At 54.2% G+C, this 16,646-nt stretch overlaps 1 protein-coding gene across 3 annotated transcripts in view; it reads left to right on the top strand.

Annotated features, from left to right (window-relative positions):
• The window catches only part of RAB40C (RAB40C, member RAS oncogene family), a 29,740-nt gene that overhangs the window by 5,220 nt on the left and 7,874 nt on the right, over positions 1 to 16,646 (top strand). For all 3 annotated transcript variants that reach the window (XM_027612555.2, XM_027612553.2, XM_027612554.2), the window contains exons 3-4: positions 14,813 to 14,873; positions 15,384 to 15,444. In XM_027612555.2, the coding sequence (XP_027468356.1) occupies positions 14,813 to 14,873; positions 15,384 to 15,444 (122 nt within the window). The remainder of the gene's footprint in view (positions 1 to 14,812; positions 14,874 to 15,383; positions 15,445 to 16,646) is intronic.

Below are 16,646 nucleotides of genomic sequence, written 5' to 3' on the forward strand. Positions count from 1 at the left end.
GCTGCCTCCTCCCTCTGCTCTGGGGCCTGGGACAGTCACTGAGGCCCATTTGTTCTCCCTTCACTGAGCTGCTCCAGCCCTGCCTGCCTCCCTCCTGGCGGAGACCAGCAGAGCAGAGCCCCGACAGCTCCCAGGGTCAGCTGCTAATCAGGGCAGCAAACCACCAGTTTCCAGAGAAGTTTCCAGCAGGCCCCAGAGTGCCACACATACACCCATCTGTGCGGGGCTGGGATTCCTAGCTCCCCCTTTGCCAGAGGCACTCATCTGCTATGTGTGCCATGTAAAGTTCAAATAACTTAGCCCAGCCTGACGGGGTGGCAGGCGGGGAGGCGCAGACTTGTTTCTGCTTCAGATGAAGCTAATTAGGCTGGTTGGTCATTTGACCTGGCATGGCCTTGTCTAAGTTGTCCGAAAGTAGGTAGAGTATTTTAAATTTTTAGTTTTTCCCCCCAGTCTTGAGCAGTTTCCGTAAGCTCAGGCAGGTCAGAGAATATCTGCCTCAATGGCCGGCACATAGCGATGCAGAGCTGGCCTCTCTTGCAGGGCTGTGCTGTCACCGTGACACTGCTGTGTCATGTTCCCATCAGCAAGAGTGTGGCTTGGTTGATGAAGTCAACAGAAATGTGTTTCAGGAAGGAGACCTCAACAGGGAGCCAAGGAAGTAGGCGGGAAAGGTCTTTCGGGTACTTCCCCTCCTGTTGAACCTGAATTGTACCTGGTCTGGGGCCTGTGGCCAGTGAGGGGGAGGAGGAGCGGGAGGCAGAGGGTAGAGTTGTAGCCAGGCCTGGGGAGTGGGCAGCACCTGGTGTGGGTGTTGTGGGGTCTGGGGCCACGTGGGTCAGGGTGTTGCCATCTGCCATATGGAGGAAGTGGGGTAAGGTCTCCATGTCCAGCGCCCTGGTTTGGAGCAAGGTGGCCCATGGGGCTGGGTTTGCTGCCCTGGGCATGCAGGGGAAGGAGGTTGGGAGTGGGAGACTGGGAAGACTGGCTGTATGGGGTCACCCTTCAGGTGGGAGGACATGGGCTCCTTAAATCCTTTGGGAATGAGAGTAAATACAAGCGAGCATCAGGTGGAAGGAGGTTGCTAGTTATGGTTGTGCTCCTATAGGGCCTATAATGACCGGCAAAGTGTCACGTCCGCAGCTGCGGTTCTCTTCTGCCAAGACTGGAGTACTGAGTGCCTTGTGGACTATGGGTGTGCATCCTTCGGAGAGTGGGAGAGGGACAGGGGGACAGAGGTGGCCAAGTAAACCTGGCACCAGTGGGTGTGGCAGGGACCCAAGGACACGACCAGACAAGCTTTGGCCCTTTGTCTGGAACACGTAAGGGGGGCACGATTTGTGCAGGATGGGTGGGCGGTGCTCAGAAAGACAGGGCTTCAGGGTCGTGAGGAAGGAGGGAAGGACAAGAGGGGTCTAACCAAGAAGGAGTGCGGAGGGCCTGGTGTCAGGAGGCCAGCATCTCTGAGCAAAAACAGAGAATGGCAGGAGGCCTGAATTCTGGGAGCAGGCAGGGGCTTTACCGATTTACCGATAAGTGTCAACGTACAGACATGTCTGGGCACGTGAGTTCATGTGAACCCTGGACAGAGATCTTGGCCAGGTGATAAACACACGTCTGTGAGCCCAGGAAGCCACCGGGGTGGGTCAGAACAAAGTGCTCTGGATCGGGATCGGTAGCAGTGCTGTGACAGAGATGGGCCTGCACTCCCATCTAGTAGTTTCTGGGGTCGCTAACTGGGTCATTGCCAGTCTGCACCTTCCCAGGAGCTGAGGTAGGGTGAGTACCTGGTAATCAGGTCTGTGAGGATGGCTAGTGAGCTAAGAGATGTTATCCAGACTTGAAACGCTGTGCACGGCCTTGAGTGACTGCAGGAACATGGTGACCTTTCACAGGGTGGTCTGGTCCTTCCTGGGTCTGATGTTGGCAGGAAGATGTCAGGAGCTGGGTCTGGTTTCCTTACGGCTGAGGCTTGGACGGGGAGGAGGTGTGTCCCTGAGCACAGGTCCCTCATCTTCCTGCAGAAACTGCTGCACTGGTCTGACCCAGGTCTCCCGTGGGAGCCCGAGGTCCTGGACACCTTCACACTCAAAGCTCTCTTGGTCCCTGGGGCTGGCGGTGATTTTATTTGGGTCCAGCAATGACCAGATCCCTGGGTAAGTGAGGACAGCTTCGTGGTCGTATCATTTTTAGGAGGATTTTCCTCATTTGAAGTCCGTTGGCCAGGGCCACACACAGAGTCCTCAGAGAGGGGGTTCTGATGAAAAATAGACGGAAAGATGTTTAACTTTTGGGATGGAATGTTCACCTGTAAGTGCACAACAGGAAATCTGGCGACGCTTGGTGCTAGGAGTGCCAGGAGTGAGTCGTGCAGTAAGGGAGTCTGCAGCGTGTGCTCTCCAGAGCCTTAGAAATTGGGTAGGGGTCTTTCCTGGGGAATAATAGGGGACACAACTGAAGACAATCAAGGCTTTTTTTTTTTTTTAAGATTTTATTTATTTGACAGAGACAGCTAGAGAGGGAACACAAGCAGGGGGAGTGGGAGAGGGAGAAGCAGGCTTCCCGCCGAGCAGGGAGCCCGATGTGGGGCTCGATCCCAGGACCCTGGGATCATGATCTGAGCCGAAGGCAGATGCTTAACAACCAAGCCACCAGGCACCCCTTTCCTTTTCTTTTTTAGTAATAGAAATGAAAAGCCTGAAACGCCCAAGGGTCCAGAGGGGAAATATGGTGTATTCATAGAGTGAGATATAGCCTTAAAAATGGTGTTTTGGGGGAATAGTGAGTATCCAGTGACATGAGGAAAGCTGATACCTTGTTAAGCAGGCAGAGTCTGTCTAATTACATCATGTACAATGAAAGAATTGGGCCGTGAGGCACACGAAAACATTAATAGTGGGTATCTCTGAATTTGGGGGTTATGAGTAATTTTTGCATTTTTTTTTTATGTTAAGTGTTCTGTATTTTGCCAAATTTTGTACACAGAGTGTGCTTGCTCCTTATGAAACCTTTTGCTTTGGTCTGGTCTGGTGTGGTTTATTAAGGAAACCGGTCCACAAACTGCCCTAGAGCTCCTCTTGAAACCCAGCGTGCTAGTGTATGTGGAAAGGCATCTTGAAATGCATTAGGTAACTTCTGCTTCCTTTTATGTCCTTCATCAGGCAGCCCCCCTCCTCCTTTCCCCAGCAACAGACTTCCGTGTGCCTGCGGGGGCAGACCCTGGCCTGGAGAAGGACGGGAGTTCGAGGGTCCTTGTTCCCGCATGTCTGTGTGCTCAGCATGCTAGGGGTCAGATGTTCGCACCCAGCTCCAATCTGGATTCAGAGCCCCCATGGTCAAAAGACCTGTTAATCTAAACTCCATGCATGGTCAATATCCTGTGGGTTTACTTTTTTAAAATAAGCTTTATTGAGATAGAATTTACATATGATGAAATGGACCCATTTTGAGTGTAGAGTTCAGTGAGTCTCGACGAGCGCATACTTATATAACCACTGCCGTAATTGGGGTATGGATTGTTTCCACTTCTCCCTAAAAGTTCTGTCATGGGTCTTGGAAGTCCAGCCCCCAGCCCCCAGCCCCCACTCCTCACTGGTGTGCTTCCTGTCACTCTAAGGTTACTTTTGCCTCTCCAGAACTTCCTGTAAATTGAGTCATGCAAGATGGTCTTTCGTGCTGTTGGTTTGTGTCACTTGGCAGGATGTGCGTGAGACTCACTCACATGGGGCACACACCATAGCCATCTCTCCTGTTCCAGAGGAGCATTCCTTTGCACACATATACCCCAATTTGTTTATCCATTCACCTGTCAGTACGGTTCTGGTCACTGGTCATGTCCTGATTTGGGCTGTTGTGAAGAATGCTGGTATGAACATTCTTGTACAAATCTTTAAAGTCTTTAAAAAATTTTTATTTTTGTGGGGGGCCCCTGGCCGGCTCAGTCCAAGGAACGTGCGACTCTTGGATCTCAGTGTCATGGGTTCGACCCCCATGTTGGGTGTGGAGATGACTTAAATAAATAAAACTTGAAAAAAAATTTCGATTTGGGGCTCCTGGGTGGCTCAGTCATTAAGCGTCTGCCTTCGGCTCAGGTCATGATCCCAGGGTCCTGGGATTCAAGTCTCATGTTGGGCTCCCTGCTCAGCGGGGAGCCTGCTTCTCCCTCTCCCACTCTCCCTGCTTGTGTTTCCTTTCTTGCTGTATGTCTCTCTGTCAAATAAATAAATAAAATTTTTAAAAATAGATATATTTAGAAAAAGTTTTGCGGTAAATATGCATATTATGTTGACCATTTGCAAGTGAATGATTTACTGGCATGAAACACATTCCTAACTCACAAAGTCTTTGTGTGCATGTGCCTCTAGCAGTGGGGTTGCTCGGCCACGTGTGTTTTTGTCTGCTTAACTCATGAGAAATTGCCCAGCTGTGTTTTAAAGTCCTCTGTCATTCTGAATTCCCACCAGCAATGTGTGTGAGTTCCAGTTGCTTTACATCTTGGCCGGTGTTTGATGTTGTCAGCCTTTTTTCTTTTTCTTTTTTAAAGATTCAGAGAGAGAGAGAGAGGTGAATGAGCACAAGCAGGGGGAGGGGCAGAGAGAGAAAGAGAAGCAGGAACCCCGACATGGGACTCGATCCCAGGACCCCGGGATCATGACCTTGTTTTCTTTTTCTTTCTTTTTTTTTTAAAGACTTTATTTATTTATTTGACAGAGAGAGACACAGCGAGAGAGGGAACACAAGCAGGGGGAGCCGGAGAGGGAGAAGCAGGCTTCCCGCTGAGTGTGGAGCCGATGCGGGGCTCGATCCCAGGACGCTGGGACCATGACCTGAGCCGAAGGCAGACGCTTAATGACTGAGCCACCCAGGCGCCCCTACCTTTTCTTTTTAATCAACTCTCTTGAGGTATAATTTGTGTGCCCAGAGCCCGGATCCATTTAAAGTTTGCAGTTCTGTGAGTGCTGACAGGTGTGCACACCTGAGAGCCCATCACCACCCTCAGCCCCCGTGCTCCTTGCAGACCAGCCTATCTGCTCCCAGACCTGGCAGCCGCCGATGTTTCTGTTCCAGGCTGGTTTGTATTTCTCGAGTGTTCCTAGACGTGGAGTCACACGCGCCCCGTTTTTCGTGAGGTGCGGCTGCGCAGTTGTGTGGTGAGGCCCCTTCCTTGGTGCCATGTGGCTGTCGTCTGTGCCGACTGCAGTGTCTTTATCTGTTCTTCTGCACCGGGGCTTTTGGAAAGTTTCCGTGTTTGGGTTTTTTCTGAATGGTGTTCCTGTGAAAATTCTCATACTTGTTTTTGGTGCCTGTATGTGTGTGTTTCTGTTGGGGATACACTGTGGAATGGGGTTGCTGAGGTGTAGGGTGTGTCCAGCCTTAGTAGGCACCACCAGACGGTTTTCGGACTGTCCCAGGGGGTGGGGAGTGAGATTTCCGTTCACTTTCCTTTTATCCTGTTTCTTTAGGACAGCCTTCCGTCCTAGGGGTCACCTTCTGTTGCTTAACCACCCCCAGTGGGCGGGCTTTACTTTGTACCCAGTCTGTTAATAGTGCTGCAGTAGATAACCTCCCGTTCCTTTCCCACAGTGTACTCCTTCCCTGTTCCTGCTGTAACACATTATCTCATGGTTCTGTGCTCTGGCGGTTGGACCGTCCTTTCTGCAGGCTCTCAGGGAGGTCTGTTCCTTGCTCACGGCCTTGACAGGTCCCCCGGGTCTCTGCTGGCTGTGAACCGGGCTGCACCAGCTTCTAGAGACCACCCACATCCCTCGCCCGCCTTCCTTCTTCTCTGTCTTGAAAGCCAGGTCAGGCCCTTCCAGGCTTTGAGTCTCTCCTCCTTGCATCCCATCTCTGACTCAGCTAGGAAAGAGTCCCCATCTTTAAGGATTCCTGATGACCTCAGGCCCACCCAGATAACACAGGACCCTTTCCCTCTTAAGGCCCATCACCCCAGTCACACCTTCAAGGTCCCTTTGCCTTGCAGGGTGCATGTTCACAGGTTCCAGGGATTAGGGGGAGGACATCTCCAGGGGCGGGTTGGGGGTGTTATTCTGCCCACCACACCACCATGAAAAGTTCTTTGTATAGTTTTGATTTGGGTAGATTTTTGGTGACTGGTCAGGGGAGTGTGTGTTTGCATTTCTGGTAGATACTGCTGGTCTTAGTTCTTGCTTTGGACTGAATGTTTGTGTCTGCCAGAATTCACATCTTCATACCTGACTCCCCCAGGTGACAGTCAGGGGTGGGGCCCTTGGGAAGGGACTTAGTCACGAGGGTGGAGCCTCTGGAATGAGATCAGTGCCCTCGTCAAAGAGACCCAGAGAGCTCCCTGGCCCCTCCTGCTGTTTGTGACCCAGGAAGCCAGCCCTCACCAAACACGGACTCTGCTGGCACCTGGTCTCCAACTTCCAGCCTCCAGAGCGGAGAGAAGTCAGTCTCTGTTGTTTGTAAACCATGCAGTTGATGGTATTTTGGCACAGCAGCCCCGAGCCAACTAAGAAATTACCACAAACTGAGGGGCTTAAAGCAGCACCCACTTCCCAGTGGTTTTTATGTGTCAGAAACCCAGTCATAGCTTAGCTGGGTCCTCACAAGGTCTCTCTCGGGCTGCAATCAGGTGTGGGCTGCAACAGAAAGAATCCTTTTTTTTTTTTTTTTAAGATTTTATTTATTTATTTGACAGAGAGAGACACAGCGAGAGAGGGAACACAAGCAGGGGGAGTGGGAGAGGGAGAAGCAGGCTTCCCACAGAGCGGGGAGATCCCAGGACCCTGGGATCATGACCCGAGCCAAAAGCAGATGCTTAACGAATGAGCCACCCAAGCATCACAACTTTTTTTTTTTTTTTTTTTAAGATTTCTTTATTTGAGAGAGAGTGTGTGAGTGCATGTGTGTGCTGGGAGGGAGGGGCAGTGGGAGAGAAAATCTCAAGCTGACTCCCCGCTGAGCATGGAGTTGGATCCCGCGACCCTGAGATCACGACCTGAGCCATAATCGAGAGTCCGAAGCTCAACTGACTGAGCCCCCCCAGGCACCCCAGAGAATCCTTTTCAAGTTTGTGGGGCTGTTGGCGGTACCCGCCACCTCCCTTCTGAGGCACACACGGGGCTCTGCCTAGGGCGGCTTGCTTCGTAGAACCAGAAAGGTAGAGAATATGCCAGTGGGACAATCTCATGTAACATGATCACAGAGGGACATCTGTCACCTTGGCCTCATTCCAAGGGTCAGAAGCAGGTCTTCGTTCCACCACCCTCTGGGGGAGGGTTGTACCGCGTACCCAGGGGCGTGAGTGCCAGGAGGCAGGACCCCATGCTCACATAGGAGTGCCTGCGACATTGCCCAGTGCCGCCTCCATGTCTACCGGGGACGTGTGGAATCCCTGTTTATGTCCCCAAGCACGCTGTGTGGTGTGAGGTGCAGTTCCTGGGCATAGGCATGTGCTGCGGCCTTCCCCTTGGACGAGAAGCATGAAGGCCACTTAGTGTGTAGGAGGGCTGCCTGGACCTGGCCCGCCAGGACGACTGCTGTGTGCGTCCCAGGGTATTTTGTGCATCCACCTGTGTCATGGGGAGCTTTTTCTGCTTCCTAGAAGACCCCAGCATTCCTCTTCAGCTTCTTGACTGTCTTTGGGGACTTGGGAGAGCTTGTTTTCCCTCCCTAGGGAGTAACCATTAAGCAATAGCTGCCTGTCTTGGGTTTAGACGTCCTGTTGGAAGCACAGGGGAGCGTGCCTCAGTTGGACAGCGACTCGAGCTGTCCTTCCTGGGAGGCACGATCTGGGGGCTCCGCCCGCTGTGTCGCTGTTGGAGCCTGCTGTGACCTTAGTGGGTGGGCTGCCTCTCCGTGAGGGCTTGGAGCTGGTGGTCCGCACTACCCGGGGGCACTCCCAGCCATCCCTGGATGCCACTCCCCTATCAGGAGCCGCCGCAGTGGGGAGAGCCTGTGGGGAATGGCTTCCTCTCCCTCTTCCACTTCCAAAGGAAGACACCAGTTAGCACTTCTGTTTCTTTTTTTTTTTTTTAAGATTTTATTTATTTGACAGCAAGAGAGAGAGAGCGCGCACGCACACAAGCAGGGGGAGGGGCAGAGGGAGAAAGAGACTCTCTGCTGAGCGGGGAGCCCGACATGGGGCTTGATCCCAGGACCCAGAGATCATGACCCGAGCTGAAATCCAGAGTAGCTGCCCAGCTGGCTCAGTTGGTAGAGCATGTACCCCTCTTGATCTCAGGGTTGTGAGTTCAGGCCCCACGTTGGGCATAAAACTTACTTTAAAAAAAAAAGTCCTCCTGTGGCTTTTAATCATGTTGTAAAGTAGCTGGATAATTACATGTTGAGTGTTGCCGTTTCTTCCATAAAGACTGGGACCTCAGACAGGAAGGAGGTGGTGACAGATGTCCCATCCGGGCAGGTGATGTCTTTCCTTGCCCTCTCCCTTCAGGTGGGTCTTAACAGGTGTGTGGGAAATGCCCACCCCCAGAGGTCCGCCTGGTTGTGTGTAGTGGTCTTCATTCTGAACAGTGGAAAATTGAACCAACAGTCTTGGTTGACACAGCAAATCAAGTTGACCGGGCAGACGGCTGAAGCTGTCTGGTTCCTCTTCGTGTGTTCTCTGCCTGAGCACCATGTCATTCCTAGTGACAGTGGGTTTTCTTGGAGGTCGGTGGTCCTGAGTCCGTGCTGACAGGCATGTGAGCTCTGGTGAAGCTCTGAAGGAGGGAGCGGAAGAGAGTGTGACTCGTAGCCTGTCCGTCTGCCGACTCCTGACGGGACAGCACACCTCAGCTCTGGCCAGTAGGGTGGCTCTTGTCCACGTCACCTTGACAGGCTGGCCGTGTGGCCGCAGACGCCCCACAGGTGATGGGTGTACCCCTGCCAAGGGTGAGAGGCCAGGGGAGACGGACGCCTGCAGCTGTGCTCACACAGTGAGTGAAGTGGGTCTCTGCGAGCAGGGTGGGTGCCTTGGTGAGCTCCCCCGGAACCACCAGGAAGAGGGTGACTATCAAAAACAGGCATTCCAGAAAGTTGAAACTTTCTTGTATCATTCCTTCCTCCTCCGCCTCCTGTCCCTGACCCATCTCTTTGAAGAACACCAGTCAGCAACCCGTAATTACAGCGTTCTGCTCCTCCAGCATCCGCCGGTGTTTCCCCAGGGCTGGGAGCTGCCCCTGTCGCCCTGCCTGGGCTGTGGTGCAGGGACGTGGCGTCAGGGTGCTGTCAGCAGGTGCCGTCCTCAGCCGTGTCAGGCCCTCTGGGGCCAGTGCTTTGCAGCGTCCCCTGTACTGTCCTGAGAAGCAGTGAGTTTGATCTGCAGGTCATCCATGCCGTCCACATGCAGAACTAGAACGTGTACACGCAGTGTATCTGGAATGTGAGGGGGAAGAGGGGCAGTGCATCCTGAATCGCTTGTGCTCCGATCCAGGTGTACTAGATGCTGACAAGGTGACAGTAGAAATGTACCTGGTGCAGGTGTTACTAAGGAGGAGGTGGGTTTTTTTCCAAAATGGTGAAGAACTTTTGGTAAAATTCTGAACCAACAAGACCCCTGTGATTCACAAGGTGGTGGCATCCCTGCCAAATGTGTGCGGATGGGGCTCACACATTGTGCAAGATGGGTCGTCGCGCAGAGTGAGGTCTGCAGGTGCTTCCTGTACAAATACCTGCCAGACGTTGGAGCTGTTTGTGGGACTCAGGACTGTTCCCTCTGGTGCCCAGTGATCATGTACACGGCAGTTCACCTGCGGTCCCTGGCCTGTGCCTCCTGAGTCTGTGACAATAACACGTGTCCCCTCAGAGGGACTCTCTGTAGCTCTTGGTCCGGGTGCAGGCGTGGGACAGCCACGACGCGAGCCCCTGTCGTTCCCAAAACCGTGCCTGGTGTATAGTAGGAACATAAACAGCAGTTTGTGTCGAGTGAATTGCCACTCCCTTGAGAAACCCTGTAACACAGTAGAAAGGACATTCTTGGGAACTTGTGGCCCTGTCAGGTGAGAGAGGCTGAGTGTGTGGGACGCAGGTACCTACGCAGGACAAACCGCAGAGGCCTGAAGTCTGGCTGTGAGGCGCCGGCAGGACCCCATGCCCTGGGGCCCTCTGGGACTGAAGCCAGGGCGGGGGCCTAGCAGGGACACGGGAGGTCTGCTCCCTGGGAGAAGCGGGTGTGGCGGAGGGCCCCGACCGCCCCTGCTGCTGGTGCTCAGGTAGCGTCCCGTGCTGCCCAGAGGCAGCAGCTAGTTCTTTGCAGGAACAGCCCCCAGTCCAAAACAAGGGACCTCCGTACATCCCAAGGTGCCTGACAGCTCCATTGTGAGCCCCACTTGAGCAGAGTCACCTGGACTTTCTGCAGCTTCTTGGGGTCTCCGAGGGCTGGTGGACAGCCAAGCACCACACAGTGTGAGGAAGGACATCTGAGAACCTTAACAATCTGATAATTAGTGTTGCCTGAGATACAGAGATACTGCGTCCAAGAACTAGGAACAGAATGTTATTTGAAAAGAGCGTTTAGAGGGCCAGAAAGAGCATTGAGAAATGAGGTTAGAAAGAGCAGCAGAATTTTTTAAAGGGTCATAGGAGAACGCTAAAGTTGAGGACAGCTCCCGGAACATGGAACAGAGGCACAGAGATGAGAGAACTGGCTGTTAGCCAGGAGTGGGACACATCAGCTGAGCGGGTGGAGGGGTTGCTGGAGTCACTGAATGGGCCCTGGGCTGCGCTGACACGGGAAAGACCCCCCAGAACACTGGGCAAATAACATGCTTCAAGAGCTCTCACGTGGGAAGGGTCGGGAACCAGAACAGCACCTCTCTCCCTGGGCACTGGTCAGCTGCCGCTGGCCCCCGCTGACCTCCCAGTGCCCTGTGTCTGTCCAGAGAGTGTTCCCAGTTCTGGGGCCCGAGACTTGGCCACCCAGTATGACCCCCACCCTGCATGTGAGCTGCTCCCGTCACCTCAGGAGGCCTGGTCACCCCCATGTGCACCCAGGCAGTTATCTGAGCCCCCACCAGCTGATTCTGATGGTCATGCCCGGGCTCTCCAAGATTTCGTGTTTTGAACAGTTTTTCAAAGAGGGGCTCAGTGTTCGTGGACTGCTGGCGTGAGGCAGGGGGAGTGTGACTGCAGTCCTCCAGCATCAGATCTGGAGACCCAGGACTTGTCGGAGCTGCCTGAGTAGTGACGTTTAGTTGACACTATCCTTGGTGATGGCACGGAGAGTCTGCTTTCCTACAGGCAGGTCTCTCTCTGTGGACTTGTGGGTCTGTATCTTCTAAGACTTTATGAAGTACACTGTACGTTTTTGTCCAGATTTGGGAGGTGGGGATGAGGGGCAGGGTAGGCATGAAGGATATATTTGAAATTTTGGTGCCCATGTGAACCTGTCAGCCTGGGGCTCTCCGCCCTGTCAGGAGATCTTGGCTGGCGGCCAGGCCGTCCGCAGCTGGGCCCCGCTGTCCACTTCCCTCAGTCCCTTCACACGGGCTGCTCAGCCTTTTTGTGGGGGCTGTGGGGGCTCCTGGCAAGGTGGGAGGGGCGGGCATGGCTCCCTGCTGCCTCCGAGCTCTCCTCTGCAGCGTTCCCTGAGAGCCCTGTGCTCTGGGAATTCTTGGACCCAGCCGGGGGGGCTGTGCAGCAGGACAGGTTGGAAGCGGAGCAGACCCTTCCTTGGGATAGCTCCCGGCTCTGCATGCTCATTGGCCTGCAGTGTGCTTGGCAGGGCGTTTAGTGCCGCTGCTGGAGAGCGGAGCCTGCACCCCAAAGTCACGGTGCCGTAGGGATGGTGATGAGCGCGGTGGAACGTGGGCAGATAGAGCCTTGAGGCGCCCAGCTGCACTCCGCATTCGCCACACTGCACCTTGTCTCCTGGGCCTTTGCTGGGCACGCCCTCCTCCCTGCCACTCCCAGCTGGGCCTTAGGAGTCACCTCGGGGTGACTGGGCAGCACCCTTTCGCGGGGAGCCTCGGAGAGGTGCTGGGGAGTTCCCGTTCCTTAGCCCCCAGCCTGCTGGGCTGACCCGCCACCTGGAGGTGATGTTGCCCAGAGCATGGGTGTCCACATCCACAGCCTTTCTGGTTACCGCCGTTTCTGTCTCACAGGAGTGGTAGATCCAGGACCAAAAAGAGGCAAGTCCTGGGCCAGATCTGTGCTTCCTGTTTGACAGAATTACAGGAGCTCCCACCTAGGACCGAGGATACTTGAGTGGATGCCAGTCGGGGAACATGGAACAGAAGCACAGAGATGAGAGAACTGGCTGGGGGGAGGGCGGGTGGGGACAGGCCTGAGTTTGCTTCTTCCTGCGGAGTGTTTCTTTTGCTTGAGAATACGTGCAAGAGAGTCTTCTCTCTCTTTTCTTTTAATTGTGGTACAATACATGTAACAGGACGTTTGCCCCCTTCACCGTCTTTAGGTGCACAGCTCATTCCCGTTGTTGTGGGACCACGACCACTGTCCGTCCACAGAGCTTTTCCATCTTCCCAAACTGAAGCTCTGTCCCCATGAATCGCTGACTCCCCACCTGCCCCCGCCCCTGGTGACCTCCATCCACCTTCTGTCTCCAGGGATCTGGCGGCTCGAGGGGCCTCGAGAAGCGGAATCCCCCCCATTTGGCTTCCTGCCACAGGCTTATCTCCCCGAGCGCGATGCCCTCCAGGCCCACCCCTGTGGAAGCACATGTTGGCCTGTCTTCCCCGTTAGGGCTGAACACTGGTCCACTGCACGGACAGACCACACTTTTCCCTTCGTCTGCCGGTGGACACATGAGCTGCTTCCACCTTTTGGCGGCTGTGGACAGTGCGGCTGTGAGCGTGGGTGTGGAAATACATCCGTAGTTGATTCCTTGCTTTCAGTTCTTTTGGTTGTAAGCCGGAAGTGGAATTTCTGCATCAGATAGTAATTCTGTGTTTGAGTTTTTGAGGAGCCACCAGGCTGTTTTCCACGTGGCAGCTGCACCCTCCCCCACCTGCACCGCAGTGCTCGAGAGCTCCAGCTTCTTCACACCCTCACCAGCACCTGTGATTTTCTTTGTTTTTTTCTCCAATAACCATCTAAATGGTGTGAGTTGACATCTCATTGTGGTTTGATTTGCATTTCCCTGATGCTGAGTGGGGTTGAACACCTTTCCATGTGCGTATTGCTCATTTGTGTATCCTCTTTGGAGAAATGTCTGTTCAAGTCTTTTGCCCATTTTTAATTGGGTGGTTTTGGTATTGAGTTGTAGCATTTCTTTCTATATTGTAGATACCAGTCTCATCAGATATGTGATTTGCAAATATTTTCTCCTCTTTTGTCGGTGAGGAAAACAGGACGTTTTCATTCTGTTAATGTCCTTTGAGGCACGGGAGCCAGATTTTCATGCACAGCTGGGAGTTGGCCGGGCTGAAGGACAGTGAGGGTAGAGGCCCCAGTGCCAGGGTTGGGGGTGTGCCGTGTGCACATGATGCGTGTGTGAACAACACCTGCGTTAAAAATGCCCATTTTTGGGACACCTGGGTGGCTCATTCGGTGAACCGTCTGCCTTCAGCTCAGGTCATGTTCCCGGGGTCCTGGGATCGAGCCCCACATCAGGCTCCCTGCTCCGTGGGAAGTCTGCTTCTCCCCCTGCTTGTCCTAGCTTTCTCTCTCTCTCTCAAATAAATAAATAAAATCTTTTAAAAAAATGACCATTAGGACGCCTGGTGGCTCATTCAGTTACACGTCTGCCTTCAGCTCAGGTCACCATCCCAGGGTCCTGGGATCAAGTCCCGCATTGGGCTCCTAGCTCAGTGGGGAGTCTGCTTCTCCCTCTACCTCTTCCACTCCGCCTGCTTGTGCTTTTGCTCTTGCACTTTCTTTCTCTCTCTCTCAAATAAATAAATAAATAACATTAAAATAAATTAAATTAAAAATAAATAAAAAAAAAAAAACAGGGCGCCTGGGTGGTTTAGTTGGTGGAGCATATGACTCTTGATCTCGGGACTGTGGGTTCAAGCCCCACATTGGGTCTAGAGTTTGCTTTAAAAAAATGGGGCGCCTGGCTGGTTCAGTCGGTTAAGCATCCGACTCTTGGTTTCGGCTCAGGTGGTGATCTCAGGGTCGTGAGATTGAGCCCTGTGTCAGGCTCTGCGCTCAGTGCAGAATCTCAGATTCTTTCTCCCTGTCTCTGTCCCTTCCCCCACTGACGCTCTCTCGCTCTCTCAATTAAATAAATAAAAATAAAAAATAAACCTTAAAGAAAAGCCCATTTTCAAGCTCTCTTGGAGCAAGTGTTATAAAGTCAAGAAACTGATGAGATTTTTAAGGTTTAGGAATGGAGGAGGGAAGGCATAGCTTGTGGGAAGTTTCTGGATGGCCCACAGACCACTTGAAGATGTTCCATGTAAGCTAAGTGTCCATGCTCTTACCAACTTCTTGTGGACTGACTTTGTCCCATAAAAGAGTAAAAACAAAAACTGAAGCTAGGGCAGGCGTGGGTTTTGCAGAGAACTCTCCAGAGAGATGGCATTTTAGAGATTACTTGCCCTTTCATCATGCTCCCAGCACGCTCCAGTCGTCAGTACCCGGGGGCTACGGTGAACCAAGAACACAGACACCCTTAGCCTCTGGGAGGTCGATGTCAGGACCCAGACGAAGCAGGTCAGCACGGAGACGAGCCTCCTCCCTCCGCCCTGCGGCTGTCAGCACCCAGCATGCGCTCTCGGGGCGACACTGGGGTGGCCCACTCGGGTTGCTGGGCTGGAGCTACGGGAAGCCTCCAGGTGGGGGTGGCACGGCCCTCGGCCCTGGCATGGTGGGTCCTGGTGGGCCTGTCCCCACGTGTCACCTGCAGCTACCCTCTGCTTCCTTTCAGGAATCGACTATAAGACGACCACCATCCTGCTGGATGGACGGCGGGTCAAGCTGGAACTCTGGTGAGTCAGGCCCTGCGGGGCGAGGTGTCCGGGGCAGGGACTGCAGCGCCGCAGTGTCACTGTGCGATGCCTCAAGTGAGTCAGGAGTCCTCAGAGATGGGACGGCGTCCTCTTGACCCTCCCTGGAACAGCCATTTGCACAGACCCTGTGTCCCTGTGGAACGGACTCTGATGCAGAAACCAGAAGTCTGGGCTGTTTGATCTGATAGAGCCCAGCTCCCTTTGGCCCAGAAACACTCATTTCCACCGTGACCATGGTCCCTCTGCCCTTGTTCTTCCCTGGGCTACACATGAAGGAGCGTTTTCCAGAACCTCAGCAGGAGGTGTGAATTCCCGCAGAGGGTGGGGTTCTCCAGCCCAGTAGGGCGAGGTTCCAAGGCACACAGGCCCATGGAGGTCTGCCAGGGTGAGCTGTGGAGTGGGAGGGGGCGGGGGCCAGCACCTCACAGGGATGACACTGTGCACGCTGGGGTCCCATGGGCTGCGTCCCCCAACCCCCCTGTGTTTCAGGGACACCTCGGGCCAAGGCAGGTTCTGCACCATCTTCAGGTCCTACTCCAGGGGTGCGCAGGTAAGCCCAGCGACCGTGCCGGTGCTGTTCTCCAGGATGACCCCCTCCCGCTGCTGTGCTGTCACACCCCACATGCATGATTCTTTCTAAGCCAAGTGTGACATCTGAACACCAGGCTTCCACTGGGTTCTAACCTCGGGTACCCTCTGTGCCCATCGGCTCTCATGGCTCCTGCTGGTGGAGGTGCCACAGGAGGTGTGCTGAGACACTTGGAGATGCCGCTCAGTCATCCAGTTCCCCGGGAAGAGGAGGTGACCTCCCTGGACTTGGGTGTGCTGATGGAGGGGGCTGCCTGGGGAGGCAAGCCCGACTCAGGGCTGGGGGCTCCAGAGTGGGCTGGCCTGGATCACTGATGAGGATAGCAGAGCCTGAGCCTTGGAGCCGCAATGGAAGGGGCTGCTGTGGGTCCTCAGCGGGGTGGAGTGGTGTGCAGGGATGTGGGCACCTGCTCATTTCTGTCTGCGTCCTCTGGGTTACCCCCAACATGCTTGTGTGCCGACTAGATCTGTATGTGGTTCGAGGCTAGAAGGAGAAGGGAACGTAGCTGCGTGCCCAGATCTGCTTTAGACTTTCACTGCCGGGTCAGAGTGAGTGGTCTGGGTATAGGACCAGTCTTGTCTGTGCTGCAGGGCAGGCCGTGATCCCCAGGCTTCTGGAATTGCTGAGGAGACCCCTGAAGTCAGATCTGCTGTGTACTGCAGGCAGGGGCCCCTGGCTGTGTGGGGTGTGGGCTCCAGGGGGGCTGCATGTCACCCTGCACACACTCTGGCTGGGGCTTGGGGGGAGCCCCACGGGCATCTGTTTTGCTTTGTGAGCAGTGATTAATGCCCAGCGCACGCGCGCACACACACACACACACACACACACACACACAGTGATTAATGCCCAGCGCGCACGCGCACACACACACACACACACACAGTGATTAATGCCCAGCACACACACACACACACACACCCGCCCGCCCGCCCCCTGTGCTGCTCTTTCTGCTCTATGGGACCTGGGAAGCCAGAGGGAAATTTTGTCTGTGACGGAGTCAGACTGAGTCCAAGGAGGTGTTGACAGGAACACCCAACCCAGTCCTTCCTCCAGGGCCTTCCTGAATGGGAGCCTGTCCAGCATGCGGGTAGGGAGGAAGACCCTGAACGGGGCCTTCGTCTGCGCTCTGCTGATGTTGGCCAGGAGCTCCTGTCCTGGGAGCC

The sequence above is a fragment of the Zalophus californianus genome, chromosome 10 (genome assembly GCF_009762305.2).
Source record: "Zalophus californianus isolate mZalCal1 chromosome 10, mZalCal1.pri.v2, whole genome shotgun sequence".
In the NCBI taxonomy this organism is placed as follows: domain Eukaryota; kingdom Metazoa; phylum Chordata; class Mammalia; order Carnivora; family Otariidae; genus Zalophus; species Zalophus californianus.